At 54.9% G+C, this 12352-nt stretch overlaps 5 protein-coding genes across 5 annotated transcripts; 2 read left to right on the top strand and 3 right to left on the bottom strand.

Moving 5' to 3' along the window:
• Positions 1 to 346: 346 nt before the first annotated feature.
• On the bottom strand, positions 347 to 669 carry M421DRAFT_216962 (uncharacterized protein). Its single transcript, XM_033588275.1, has one exon. The coding sequence runs from the start codon at positions 598 to 600 to the stop codon at positions 394 to 396; it is 207 nt and encodes a 68-aa protein (XP_033446712.1). The 5' UTR covers positions 601 to 669; the 3' UTR covers positions 347 to 393.
• A 1-nt stretch (position 670) lies between these two features.
• Positions 671 to 3110, bottom strand: M421DRAFT_216984 (purine permease). The gene is made up of 3 exons (XM_033588276.1): positions 2703 to 3110; positions 2367 to 2654; positions 671 to 2318 (listed from the first exon to the last, which is right to left on the bottom strand). Exons 1-3 carry the CDS (start codon positions 2786 to 2788, stop codon positions 926 to 928), a joined length of 1767 nt encoding a protein of 588 aa, XP_033446711.1. The 5' UTR covers positions 2789 to 3110; the 3' UTR covers positions 671 to 925.
• A 2250-nt stretch (positions 3111 to 5360) lies between these two features.
• Positions 5361 to 7351, top strand: M421DRAFT_422789 (uncharacterized protein). The gene is made up of 2 exons (XM_033593282.1): positions 5361 to 5796; positions 5853 to 7351. Exons 1-2 carry the CDS (start codon positions 5614 to 5616, stop codon positions 7110 to 7112), a joined length of 1443 nt encoding a protein of 480 aa, XP_033446710.1. The 5' UTR covers positions 5361 to 5613; the 3' UTR covers positions 7113 to 7351.
• A 134-nt stretch (positions 7352 to 7485) lies between these two features.
• On the top strand, positions 7486 to 9623 carry M421DRAFT_7065 (phospholipase D/nuclease; the record flags this gene model as incomplete). Its single annotated transcript, XM_033596726.1, has 3 exons — positions 7486 to 7979; positions 8047 to 8140; positions 8205 to 9623. The coding sequence occupies 3 exons, from the start codon at positions 7486 to 7488 to the stop codon at positions 9621 to 9623; spliced, it is 2007 nt and encodes a 668-aa protein (XP_033446709.1).
• Positions 9624 to 9764: 141 nt separating this feature from the next.
• On the bottom strand, positions 9765 to 12347 carry M421DRAFT_216869 (long-chain-fatty-acid-CoA ligase 1). The gene is made up of 3 exons (XM_033588274.1): positions 11233 to 12347; positions 10053 to 11185; positions 9765 to 9996 (listed from the first exon to the last, which is right to left on the bottom strand). The coding sequence occupies exons 1-3, from the start codon at positions 12098 to 12100 to the stop codon at positions 9907 to 9909; spliced, it is 2091 nt and encodes a 696-aa protein (XP_033446708.1). The 5' UTR covers positions 12101 to 12347; the 3' UTR covers positions 9765 to 9906.
• Positions 12348 to 12352: the final 5 nt, after the last annotated feature.

The raw sequence follows: 12352 nt of genomic DNA, 5'->3' as shown, positions 1-12352 counted from the left end.
GTTCGCTGGGTTCGCGCATTCGGCAAAGCGGAACAATGTGTCTAGAGGCCAATCGAGCTGTTTCTAGACTCGGACAAGCATACACATCGCTCACCAGATGCAGACAGTCTTCCTTTATTAGTTTCGTTTCCTTCAAAGTGAAATAATAATCAAACGACTTCTTGCTATGCTGTCTTTCCTACCGTGAAAAGGGCATTCCATGGTTTACATGTCTGCGACTGTGTGACTTCATAGCAACCCTAAGACACAGCACCAAAATGGCCCAGATTATGTGCGTTGGCTTGTATTAGGTGAAATAACTATGCACTCCATAGTTTCTTTGAGAATTATAGGTTGTTCTCATGCTCGGAAACGCTACTTCAATACGCATGGGTTGTAACTGTTCGATCAAGCTCATGGGTAGCTTAGGTTGGATACAATTACGACAAGCAATGCCCTGCTATCTCTTCTATAAAACATTACACACACATTGCATGTATAAAACCACCCAACCATGGTCACCATAATTGTTGATTTGGCTGCGCCAGGGCCAAAATTTTGAAAGGGATGAATCCCGACAACGGGTCGCGTGCTTGAACTTGGACTTCCCCAGACAGTCATAGATCAGACTTGCTGAATGGTTTGACCCCTCAAGTGTTGGGCTGTATTGAAAAAGTGCAGTTCGCACACTGCCAATGCTTGCATAAGTATAAAGTCACATATCTTTCATTAAAAGATCGATATCTGTCAGGTTCACGTTCGCTTGCATCAGAAGAGTCGGGATACGAACATGCCTGTTCGCCATCTTTGAGTCAGTCACAATTCGATCATTGGCAGGGTCTTGTATAAGTTTGACAGGATGTGAAATTTTGTTGGAGCAAGACCGAACACCACACCACTTTTAACCCCTCGTTTTACGCCAAAGATCGAAAATTAGACATTCAATCTACATCTTCCCCGCAGGCGCAATATCACTGCTCGCCCTGGGTTCCTTGTTCATCTTCTGCACCCTCTTCCACTCCTGATGATCAGCGACCTCTTCCTGCTCCTCAGCCGTAAGCTCCGGGATATCATCCTCGATCTCCTCCGGCAGGATAAGGTTCAGGATGAGCGCGACAAACGCCACAACAGCGAAGCCCGTTTCAAGAACAAGCTCGATAGCATCGTAAAAGCCCGCCAGTGCGCGGTTGTCGCCGGAATAGGTGAAGACGTAGCTGAACCAAGTTGGGACAAGTGTAGCACCGAAACCGAGCGTAAAGGCAGCAGTCAGGATGAAGCGGTTGCGGCGCGTCATTTCGGTGCGCGCGATGATAGCGATACCCGAGACAACCACGGCGGAGAAGAGGAAGGTTGTCATTCCTCCAAGCACGGCGGGCGGGATGGCAACAAGCGCCGCGGAAAACTTGGCGAAAATCCCCATGATGATGAGCCAAAAGCAGCATGCGTACCCTGCCTTGCGGTTGGCGCAGCGCGTAAGTGCGATGACGCCGTTGTTCTGTGCGAAGGTCGACATGGGTGTGATGGTGCAGAGGGCGGCCATGATGCCGTTGAGCCCGTCGGCGAGCACACCGCCTTGGATGCGCGAGTCGAAGAGCTCGCCGTCAACTTCCAGACGCGAGACATCGCAGGTTGCTGTGATATCGCCGATAGCTTCCATGGCGAGCACCATGTAGACTGCTAGCAACGGGAGCACAATTGGGCCGTAGACGCTCAGCTTGAAGGTCTGAACCCAAATGAAGCTGGCAGCGGGTGCAGCGTCGATACCAGAGCGGTCAAAGTAGCCTGTAGCGCCGGCGATGATGCAGCCAACAAGCAAACCGATGACGACGGCGGTGGACTTCATAATGGGCGCGCCGAAGCGTTCGCAGATGATGATGGTGATGAAGACGCTGAAGCCAAGACCAATGAACTCCGCCGAGCCCCATGGAAGGGCTCGAGGAGCATTGGTGGTAGGGCACAGTTGGTAAATGCCAGAAGTGGGACGCGCCTGGCATCCGCTGCTACCGCCAGCCCAGTTCTGAAAGCCAGTCAGGATGAGCTTGACGCCAATAAGCATGACTGTTGGGCCGGTAACGAGAGGCGGGAAAATCTTCTTCAGCAGGCGAGGGGAGGTGAATGACATTCCGACTTCAAGAAGCGCGCAGCAGGCGGCAGTACCGAGGATTGCTCCGTAACCGTTGGGACAGGGTAGCGGGCTACCATTAGCGTCAGATGGACACATGCCGTTGGCGTACATTTGGCTAAGGGCACCGGTTGCGACGGGGATGGTGGCGAAAGACGTTCCAACGACGGATATCAGACCTGTGCCAACGTAGTAGGGAGTGCGCCAGATGTGGAACCTGGAGGTGTTAGTTTGGTCTAATAATTACTGGAGTGACGAGCCGTACCTGGTGATCTGAATAGCAGAGAGGAGACCACAGACAATGAGTGACGTCGACACGAGATAGCGCTGCTGGCTTCCAGTCAAGTGAGCAGCATTAGATAAGATGATTGGAGGTGTGATCACACCGGCCAGCATAGCAAGTGCGTGTTGAAAGCCCAGAAGTAGAGCGAGGAAGACTGGCATGCGATCATGGAGACCGAAGAAAGGTGCAGCTCGGCGGGTCTTCTTCATGAATGGAAGGTTGGGTTTGAAGAGGAAACCATAGTCGTAGTTTCCAACGAGTCCGTCTCTGCTGGATAGTCAGTCACTGGTAATAAATCGCAATCATTCAGAGTCGTACTTCGTTGTGAAAGCCTTGGCAAGGCGCCTGCACTTCTCTCCGAAGCTTCGCTTTGGTGTGTGATCTGGTCCAATACGGTCTGCCATGATTATAATTGACAGTGCGAAACTTGCCAACTCTCTTTTTTTCAATGAGGCGTGGAGATCCTCACGGGATGCTGGACCTGGTCGACAGCGTCGGTGATCGTTCGATGGACCAAAATAATTGCTCGAGGAATTTGATTGGTGTTGACACTCGGAACTAGACTGACGACGTCGGTGGTGCTGATATCAAAGTTTGGTCACACCAAAGGTTGTGTCGCGTTGGTGCGCTAATTGATATGCTTGTGATGCACCTTTGATACTGCGGGGATAGACTGCTGGACAGCTGGAAGACGATGGCGGAGGCCGATGGTGTTAGCCGTTGCTTGTAGACGCCGTTGAAGAGTATCGAAAAGCTAATGGAAAGACCCTGTACTTTATGTTCTGTCGCGATAGGTGATCCACGAGACTAGATTTGCTTTATCTGTAAGGCAAAACCCAAGATACACAGCTGTGCGCGCATAAGGATCTAGTTCGCGCAGGAAAAGCCACGCGTGACAGCCGCTACATGGAGGAAGCCGAAATAGATCGTAATTCGCCTGCAATACTGTACTTTCTCCACGGCAGTCTTGCCGTCCATGTGGGTGGTCTTGGCGGCTGAGGCGGCGCCCGCCTACGATTTGCTAAACCTACGATCATACTGATAGCAGCATGAGGTCTGATTGGCCCAGAGTGAGCAACCGGCTTACCTCATCTTCGGTGCCCGCCGGTAGCAGCAATGGACTTCAACGATGGATCGCAAGATGTGAGGAGATCCCACGTCTGCTGGATGAAGTCTTGGTGATAGAGATGGTCGATGTATGTTCGTCGCCGGATGCCGGGCTTCACGGAGTGCTGCGGTACCTCTCGCAGCACCGCGACGCGCTACAACACCCACGACATCTATGCAATACTCGAAAGCCTCGCACAAGGGACGTGTACGCCGCATTGCTCTAGATGTGTTGATATCGCAGTCGTCCGATGCCGGAAAGAATTGAGGTACACCTACCTACCATGTCTCGGCACCTCGGACAGTGAAGCAAGTTCACAACCAACATCTCCACCCAGATACAAATCTAGACGGTGCAGTGCGAGACATTGATCCTTTGATCAAGTCGAATACAAACTGCTTGATGTCGAGGATGTTGTAAGGTTAGTCGAAGGACAGTCCTACACATACTGTAAGTCCTCCAGTCTACCATGCTCACTAACAGTCAGCCCCTGCAGGTCTACAACATAGACTCGTCTTCCAGCGAACATGCATTTTGTTGAGTGTGGGGAAGGTAACATGCCAGCTGCTGGAGCTGTGGGTTGAGACTTCTCGAACAGTGAACCACAGTCCGCATTATGACCAGAAGGCGCAAGGTGCCGTCATGTTGGTCATGGTTGTTGGAAACCTGTCAAAACCCGTCATCGCTTCAGCCTCATCGCTGACTCCTAGTGGCGACGTGTTGAAGGAGCTGATATCTGCTGCGCTTGATTAGGGCATCTCGGCAGACAGCAAGTACCCAGGGCCAACGAGGCCTGTGAGCTTGAGAGGAGTCTATCATCTAAAACTGAGGCGAGCTGTTTGCAGTCATCATGCTGCGGTGTTGTCTGCGATCAGGGTGCCAGAACTCTCGGCATGATATCGCGAAGCATCTGAATGGCTGCAAAGTGGTGTTGACGAGGACGCAGACCTAGCTAGGCCACGTTTGGAACAGCTTGCGAGCGCGAAGAACCGGGATGCGCAACCATGGTGTCGGCAACACGAGCCCTGCAGCCCTGCAGCATGATGATACATGTGGGCGAGAATTATTCCAGCAGTGGGCCGGGGGTCTTGCATGAACGACGTCAACATATATGTAATTGTGTGCAGCAGGATGCTTCAGTTGCAAGTTGTATCAACGCGAAATCAGCATACAGAGTATCTCAGACTGCAGGCCACCGTCAAGCCGCAGCAGGAGTGTCTCGATAGCGTCTTTGCGATGTCAACAGCCGCGTCTCTGACGCTCGGGTGGCCCACCTTGACGAATTTGCCACCTGTCATTGGTGAGGGCTCTGGCGGGGTCCTGAGATCGAAAAGGGTCCGGCTAGCAATGACGAGGCCAGTGGCCTCACCACGGCGTGAGGTTTGCTGTGCCCGGAGCGGCAGTTATCAGCTGGCTGGCCGGGACGTGTTTTTGCGACGAACAGACCGCCTTTTTGCGATGCTTCAGAAACTGCGCAATTGCCTGAGACTGTTGGCCAGACGCAGTACGCTGAAACATCGTGGTGATGCCGTGGTGATGCCGTGATGCTTCGAGAATCTGGGGAACCGTAGCCAGGTCCGTTCAGACTTGTGAGGCCACGGCCAACGCCACCTTTTCGATCCTGAGAGCCGAGATCAGCGTGTTTCTGCTGTCTTCCTGCGGCGAAGATCCTCCTTTGCACAAATTCTTTTCGCACCGTTACTGGCGCGCGGCGTTTGCTTGCCCGTGCAGGGCCCTGGCCAGCGAATCGCCGGCTGCGCTAGGCTGCCGATGACAAAAATTACGGCGGTGGCAGGTCTCGAAGGGTTTGGCGTGGAGCGATGCAAGGTCCCGGTTTATTCGCTTAGCGTGCAGTCGTTGGGGATTCAACAGACAGTGCTTCCATTCCACCGCCAATCGCTATATTATCCTGGCTGTGCCGGCCGTGTCTCTCTTTCTTCACCCCCTCTCGCTCCTGCACTTCTATCTGACCCCTCTTCCTGAGTGTGGTATTCCTTCGCTACTGGAGCCCTTAGTTGCGTGCTTCTTGGAAACCGACCGGAGCTCGAGAATTTCCTACACTTTGCGAGTAGCTTTCTCGCCATTATCACACCGACACCCTCCCAACTCCGGATCACCATCATGCCCTCCTCTCAGGCTGTTTCCGGCGACCTCGCCATCAAGCCCGAGTTCGTTGATCAGAAGTCGCCCATGGCCTCGACCAGCGAGCCCAACCGCAACCCAAAGTACGACCCGAAGAAGCCTCACATCACCGACACGCCTATAACAAAGGCGAATTGGTACAAGCACGTCAACTGGCTGAACGTACGTTCTTCCCGATGTCTAATTGAGCCTCGAGAATCCGCTGACATGATCATCAGGTCGTATTCATCATTGGCATTCCCCTCGCTGGCTGCATTGCCGCGTTCTGGACTCCTCTCAAGTGGCAGACTGCCCTTTGGGCCGTCATCTACTACTTCTGGACCGGTCTCGGTATCACAGCTGGTTACCATCGTCTTTGGGCGCACAAGTCCTACAACGCTTCGCTCCCTCTGTCCGTCTTCCTCGCCCTCGTTGGCGGCGGCGCTGTTGAAGGCTCCATCCGCTGGTGGAGCCGTGACCACCGCGCTCACCACCGCTACACCGACACCAACAAGGACCCCTACTCCGTTCGCAAGGGTCTTCTGTATTCTCACCTTGGCTGGATGGTCATGAAGCAGAACCCCAAGCGCATCGGCCGCACCGACATCACCGACCTGAACGAGGACCCTGTTGTCGTATGGCAACACAAGCACTACATCAAGGTCGTCGTCTTCATGGGTCTGATCTTCCCCTCCGCCGTCGCCGGTCTTTTCTGGAACGACTGGAAGGGTGGATTCATCTACGCTGGCATCCTCCGCATCTTCTTCGTCCAGCAGGCTACCTTCTGCGTCAACTCCCTTGCCCACTGGCTCGGTGACCAGCCTTTCGACGACCGTAACTCTCCCCGTGACCACGTCATTACTGCTCTTGTCACCCTTGGCGAGGGCTACCACAATTTTCACCACGAGTTCCCCTCCGACTACCGCAACGCTATTGAGTGGCACCAGTACGACCCCACCAAGTGGTCCATCTGGATGTGGTCCAAGCTTGGCCTTGCCTCCAACCTGAAGCAGTTCCGCGCCAACGAGATCGAGAAGGGTCGTGTCCAGCAGCTGCAGAAGAAGATTGACCAGAAGCGCGCCAAGCTCGACTGGGGTGTTCCTCTTGAGCAGCTTCCTGTCATTGAATGGGACGACTACGTCGAGCAGGCCAAGAACGGCCGTGGTCTCATTGCTGTCGCCGGTGTTGTCCACGACGTCACCGACTTTATCAACGAGCATCCTGGTGGTAAGACCCTCATTAAGAGCGGTATTGGCAAGGATGCTACGGCCATGTTCAACGGTGGTGTCTACTTCCACTCCAACGGCGCCCACAACCTCCTCTCCACAATGCGCGTTGGTGTTATCCGTGGCGGTTGCGAGGTTGAGATCTGGAAGCGAGCCCAGATGGAGAACAAGGAGGGCTTCATCGCCAAGGACGCCGCTGGCAACCCCATCGTCCGCGCTGGCGACCAGGTTACCAGGGTTGCTCAGCCCGCTGTCAGCGCGAGCGCAGCATGAACGAGTGTGTATATCAATTTGAGCGAAGCGATATCCGGAGTTGGGTTTGTATTTTGAATCATCGGGCATAGTAATTTCTCTTTCCCAGCGTTCGCTTGAGCATCACAGGTGTGATTGCTTAGATATCTAGACGGAGTATGACTACAGCCTCTTCATGAGTGCAATGGCTCAAAAGCCTATCGACATTGACTGAGTAAAATATTATCATGACACAATCTTTTTACACATTTCTTAGTGCCTCCTGATGGTGCCTCCCTTGCTGCTGCCTTCTCACCGACCAAGGTCTGTGCACAGCATCAGTACGCACGCATTGAAGCTGCCAGATGCTGCAATAAATCCTCTGTTCAGCCGTGCCTGGCAGTCGATTTACACAATGACGGCATCAAGCGGGAGCAACGTTCCACCCGCGAAACGGCGCAAGCTTGACCACGGAGCCAGAGGCGAGGCTGAAGGCACAGGTGTGACATCTGCAAGCTTGAGCAGACCTGTCAGCCCGCCAGTGTCAAGACGCAAATCGCCCACATCAGCTTCGACAGCTTCAACATCGCTGCTTGTACCTGCGCCAACTTGGGGTTTCGATGACGTACCCAAACAAATATTGACGCCTCCACCTTCGCAACCACCGCGAGCATCGAAGTCAGCCAATCAGAATACTGCAGCGCAAGAAGACGGATTGAAGCCAAAGAGGGACCACAGGGTCGCTGGCGATAACACTAAATGTGTTCCTTCGCCCTTTCAACTCACCAAGATTCGAGATGTGGCGCCACATCAAAATGAGGGCACTGTTGAACTCAAGTATATCCTGGGTGATCCTTTAATCAAAGAATGCTGGAACTTCAACTTCCTGTTCGACCTTGACTTTGTTATGTAAGTCTTGGAGGATGCACAACTAGCGAGAGTACAGTGTTTGAGCAGCCGACCTGATTATATGCAGGCAACAATTCCATGAAGATGTCCGGGACATGGTCAGGATCAAAATCATACATGGTTTCTGGAGACGAGATGATGAGCGGCGGATCCATATGATGGTAATACTGATGCCCTCCCCATCCGCAGCATTCGAGGATAGAGCACAAACTAACTTGCAGACAGGAGACAGCAGAACGATACCCGAATATGGAACTCATCAATGCATACCTACCAGACCCATTTGGGACTCATCATTCGAAGATGCTCATTCTCTTTTGGCACGATGAGCGTGCGCAAGTTATCATTCACACTGCCAATATGATCTCAAAGGACTGGACAAATATGACGCAAGCAGTGTGGAGATCGCCACTTCTGGAGCTCTCACGTGTGCCTCTGGATATGGGACCACATGCTATTGGCAGTGGTCTTCGGTTCCACATCGATCTACGTCGTTACTTACTCCAGTATGAGAAGAAGTTGCAGAAGCTGGTTGGCCAGCTTTCCGCGTACAACTTCTCCCCCATCAAAGCTGCGTTCTTGGGAAGCGCCCCATCACGACAAGTCGCCAGTGAGGCAAAGCCAGTGCTTCAGACTTCTTTCGGCTGGCTGGGGCTACAGGAGATTCTGAATAGCATACCTCTTACAGCTCGAAGGGACCCTAAGAAGCGACCACACATCGTATTGCAAGTCTCGTCAATAGCAACACTGGGCGCAGCTCCAGCATGGCTGTCACACTTCCAATCCGTCCTCTCTCGTGCGCGCACTCCACAGCAGCTACCAAACGCCCCCAAGCCAAAGTTCAACATCATCTTCCCCACCGCAGAAGAAGTACGCACCTCCCTCGACGGCTATGAGTCCGGCGGCTCGATCCACGTCAAACTCCAATCTGCACAGCAGAAAAAGCAACTACAATACATGCACCCTCTGCTTTGCCACTGGAAAGACTCTTCACCCTCCTCCCCCAGCATGGCTCCAGAGACAAAGAGAGAAGCACATCGTGGCCCAGCAGCACCGCATATCAAGACGTATTTCCGTTTCGCAGACGAGACGCACAGAAGCATCGATTGGGCACTTGTGACCAGTGCAAATCTGAGTAAGCAGGCGTGGGGCGATGTGGTGAATAAGCAGGGTGAGGTGAGGATTCAGAGCTATGAGACGGGTGTGCTGGTCTGGCCGGATCTGTTCAAAGGCTCAGATGAAGGGGATGAGTCTGAAGCTACTATGGTCCCGACGTTTGGAAGAGACATGCCTGATACCAACGACGGTACTGAGGAGGTACCAGAGTTGGAGCAGAACATGGGACATGGTCGAGCAGATACGGAGGACGAAGAGACCGGAGACAAGAACCTTGGTCCCATCGATGACGACGAGGAAACGGAAGATGAGGACGAGGAATACCTTCGTTGCAGCAACGCGGTGCAGTCGAAGGGAAAAGGAAAGCTCGTTCTACGCAGCAAGAAGCGCATCGTCATCGGCCTGCGCATGCCATACGATTTACCCCTCAGCCCGTATGGCGCGAAAGACGTACCCTGGTGCGCGACCCAGACATACACAGAGCCGGACTGGAAGGGCCGGACATGGGGCGCCTTCCAACCCCGTTGACCTCGCGTCAGGCAGCTTCACTTCTTCATTCTGGGCCACAACACGGTCGGCACTAGAGGTGAGACACAGCAGACGCGTATCAGTAAGTGTGAATTCGCTACATATACCCCAAAAGGTTGCAAAGCTCGCCATGATATAGAATACAGCAAGTCAAACACATCGCGCAGAACTGTCATTATCATAAAGGTGCACCAAGCCGCCATTTTTTTCTTTCCCCTAATCGTTGTTGCTGATGGATTGCTGCTCGGAGCGGAGGTGTTAGGAGGGGGTCTCTACTCGCACTCTACGAGCGGCCGTAGGCGCGATCGACCTCCTTCTCGTACTGCTTCAAGATGCCCTTGCGGTTGAGCTTCTGCGCAGCGGTGGTAAGGCCCTGCATAATGATCAGTAAGACGTTCTTCGTGGTTGGTAAGTTGGGGGAAAACCTACGTTCTGCGGTGTCCACTCCTCATCCGCCAGCACAACACCCTCGATCATCTCGAACCCTGCGAGCCCACCCTTCTGGCCCGCAGACTGTAGCTGCTTCAATACCGCACTATTGATCTTCTTGTCGTGCACTAGCTCCTCGAGATGGTCGCCCTTGACGCCATTCTCAGCAGCCAATTTCTTGAGCGCAGGCTCCGCAGGGACAATGATAGCGATAGGCTTCTGGCGGTCTTCGGCGGCGTAGACACAGATGTTCTGCACAATAGGAGCTGAGCGGTACACGGACTCGAGTTTCTCAAGCGCGATGTACTCGCCGGCCAGTGTCTTGACGAGATTCTTCTTGCGGTCGATGATGCGGATTTGGCCCTGCGCATCGAACTCGCCAATGTCACCTGTCTTGAACCAGCCATCGTCTGTGAACGACTCGGCGGTCTCTTCGGGCATGTCCAAGTAGCCCGCCACCACGCCTCCGCCGCGGATCCAGATCTCGCCCTGAGGCGGCTTGTTGGTGGAGTAGTAGCCCGCGTCGGCGAAGTCGACGAGCTTCATCTCGACGGAGGCGGGCATCTCGCCGAGCGCCTTGTCGGTCCAGGCTTGCGGGTCCATGAGAGCACCCATGGCACAGGTCTCGGTGAGACCGTAACCGGAGATCATGGGGGTGATGGCAATGGAGATGAAGCGCTGAGTCTCCTTGGCGATGGGACCACCGCCGTTCAGGCAAATACGCAGCCTGCCACCTGTGGCCTCCTTGACCTTGTTGAAGACGATGGCGTCAAGCACGTTGCTACCGGGCAGACCGGAGCCCAGCAGGAAGTTCTTCGCTGCGAAAGCGCCCCAGAACATCTTGCTCTTGACTGCGCCGCCAGACTCGACCTTGCTGATGATGCCCTTCTTGATTGTCTCCCAGACCTGGGGCACACCGACCATGACGGTGGGCTTCAGTTCGCGGATATCACCGGCGCAGTTGCGCACGGAGTTGTCGGAGAGGGTGCGGATGGTGCCGTATCCCATGGTGCCGCCCCAGTAGAGGACAGCGTTTTCGAAGACGAACTCGAGGATGTGCGCCGCGGGGAGGTAGGTGATGAGGACGTCGCCGGGGCCGAGGTACTTGCCAACGATGACGTCGACGCCAGCAACTGGGAGGGTTAGCAGAGCTGCTTCAATCGGGCTGGGACAAGCTTACCGGCAGCAACAACGTTGTGGTGCTTGATCATGACGCCCTTGGGTGTGCCAGTGGATCCAGACGTGTACATGATGCAGGCGAGGTCGTCGGCCTTGGGGGGGATGGGCTGGGCCGGGTTGTCGTTGCCGAGACTCAGCAGCTGGTCGAAGCTGAGGACCTTGAGGTCGGGGTGGGCGGTGGTGAGGGCGTCGATGTCCTTCTGCTGGGCGTCGTTCTTGGTGCTGTAGACGACGACCTTGACGTCCTTGGTCTTCTGGAAGGGCTTCACGAGGCGAGGCAGCAGCTCCGGGTCGGTGAACATGATGCCGGCGTGCGTCTGCTGCATGCTGTGCGTGAGACCCTCCTCGCCGAGCGTGTCGTAGGCGGTGACAATGGCCAGCGACTGCGACAGGGCGCCGTGGGCCGACGCCAGCCACTGCATGCTCGTGGCTGCGAACAGGTGCAGGCGGTCGTGGGGCTTGTAGCCGAGGTGGTTCAGCGCTGAGCCGACCGTCAGGGCCATCTGCTCGAACTCGACAAAGCTCTTGTAGCTGTACGGGCTGAGCTCGAAGTACTGCCACTTCTTGTCGACCTCCTGCTCGACGCCGTCGACCATCTTCTTGATCTTCTTGGTCTCCTCGTGGATGTTGACGATCTTGCGCGAGCCGACTGCCTTTGCGTTGCCAAACTTGGCCGCCGAGTAGCGCAGCACGTCGTACAGCGTGTCGACGCCCTCCTGCGGCGTCATCCGGAGCCCGTCCTTGGCCGCCAGGTTGCGACGCGGTATTGTCTCGCCCTCGGGTTTCTGCACGCCGGGCGCCTCGCAAGTGTACGGCCCGGCGCGCGACGCCTGCGCCTGGGGCATCAGCTTCTTGAGGTTCTGCGACATGGCGGCAGATGTCGTGGTGGACAGGTAAAAGTGTTGGGAGCTCTGGGTGCGGTGCGGGTGCAGGGCGGGGGGTATCACGGCAAGCAGAACGACGAAAACAAGTAGAGCAGTGCTGCACAGCGGTGCGAAACGTGTCGCCAGCAGGGAGGAGCGGATGTGACGAGGAGGATCCAGAGAGGAGCGCTGCAGCCGAGCAATAGTTCGCGGCAAGCTTGAGCTGTTGCCGCCAAGACGAAGCAATGACCTCACCCT

This window comes from Didymella exigua, assembly GCF_010094145.1.
Source record: "Didymella exigua CBS 183.55 unplaced genomic scaffold M421scaffold_22, whole genome shotgun sequence".
Classification (NCBI taxonomy): domain Eukaryota; kingdom Fungi; phylum Ascomycota; class Dothideomycetes; order Pleosporales; family Didymellaceae; genus Didymella; species Didymella exigua.
The sequence above is the reverse complement of the archived record's forward strand: the minus strand, read 5'-3'. Positions and strand labels throughout refer to the sequence as shown.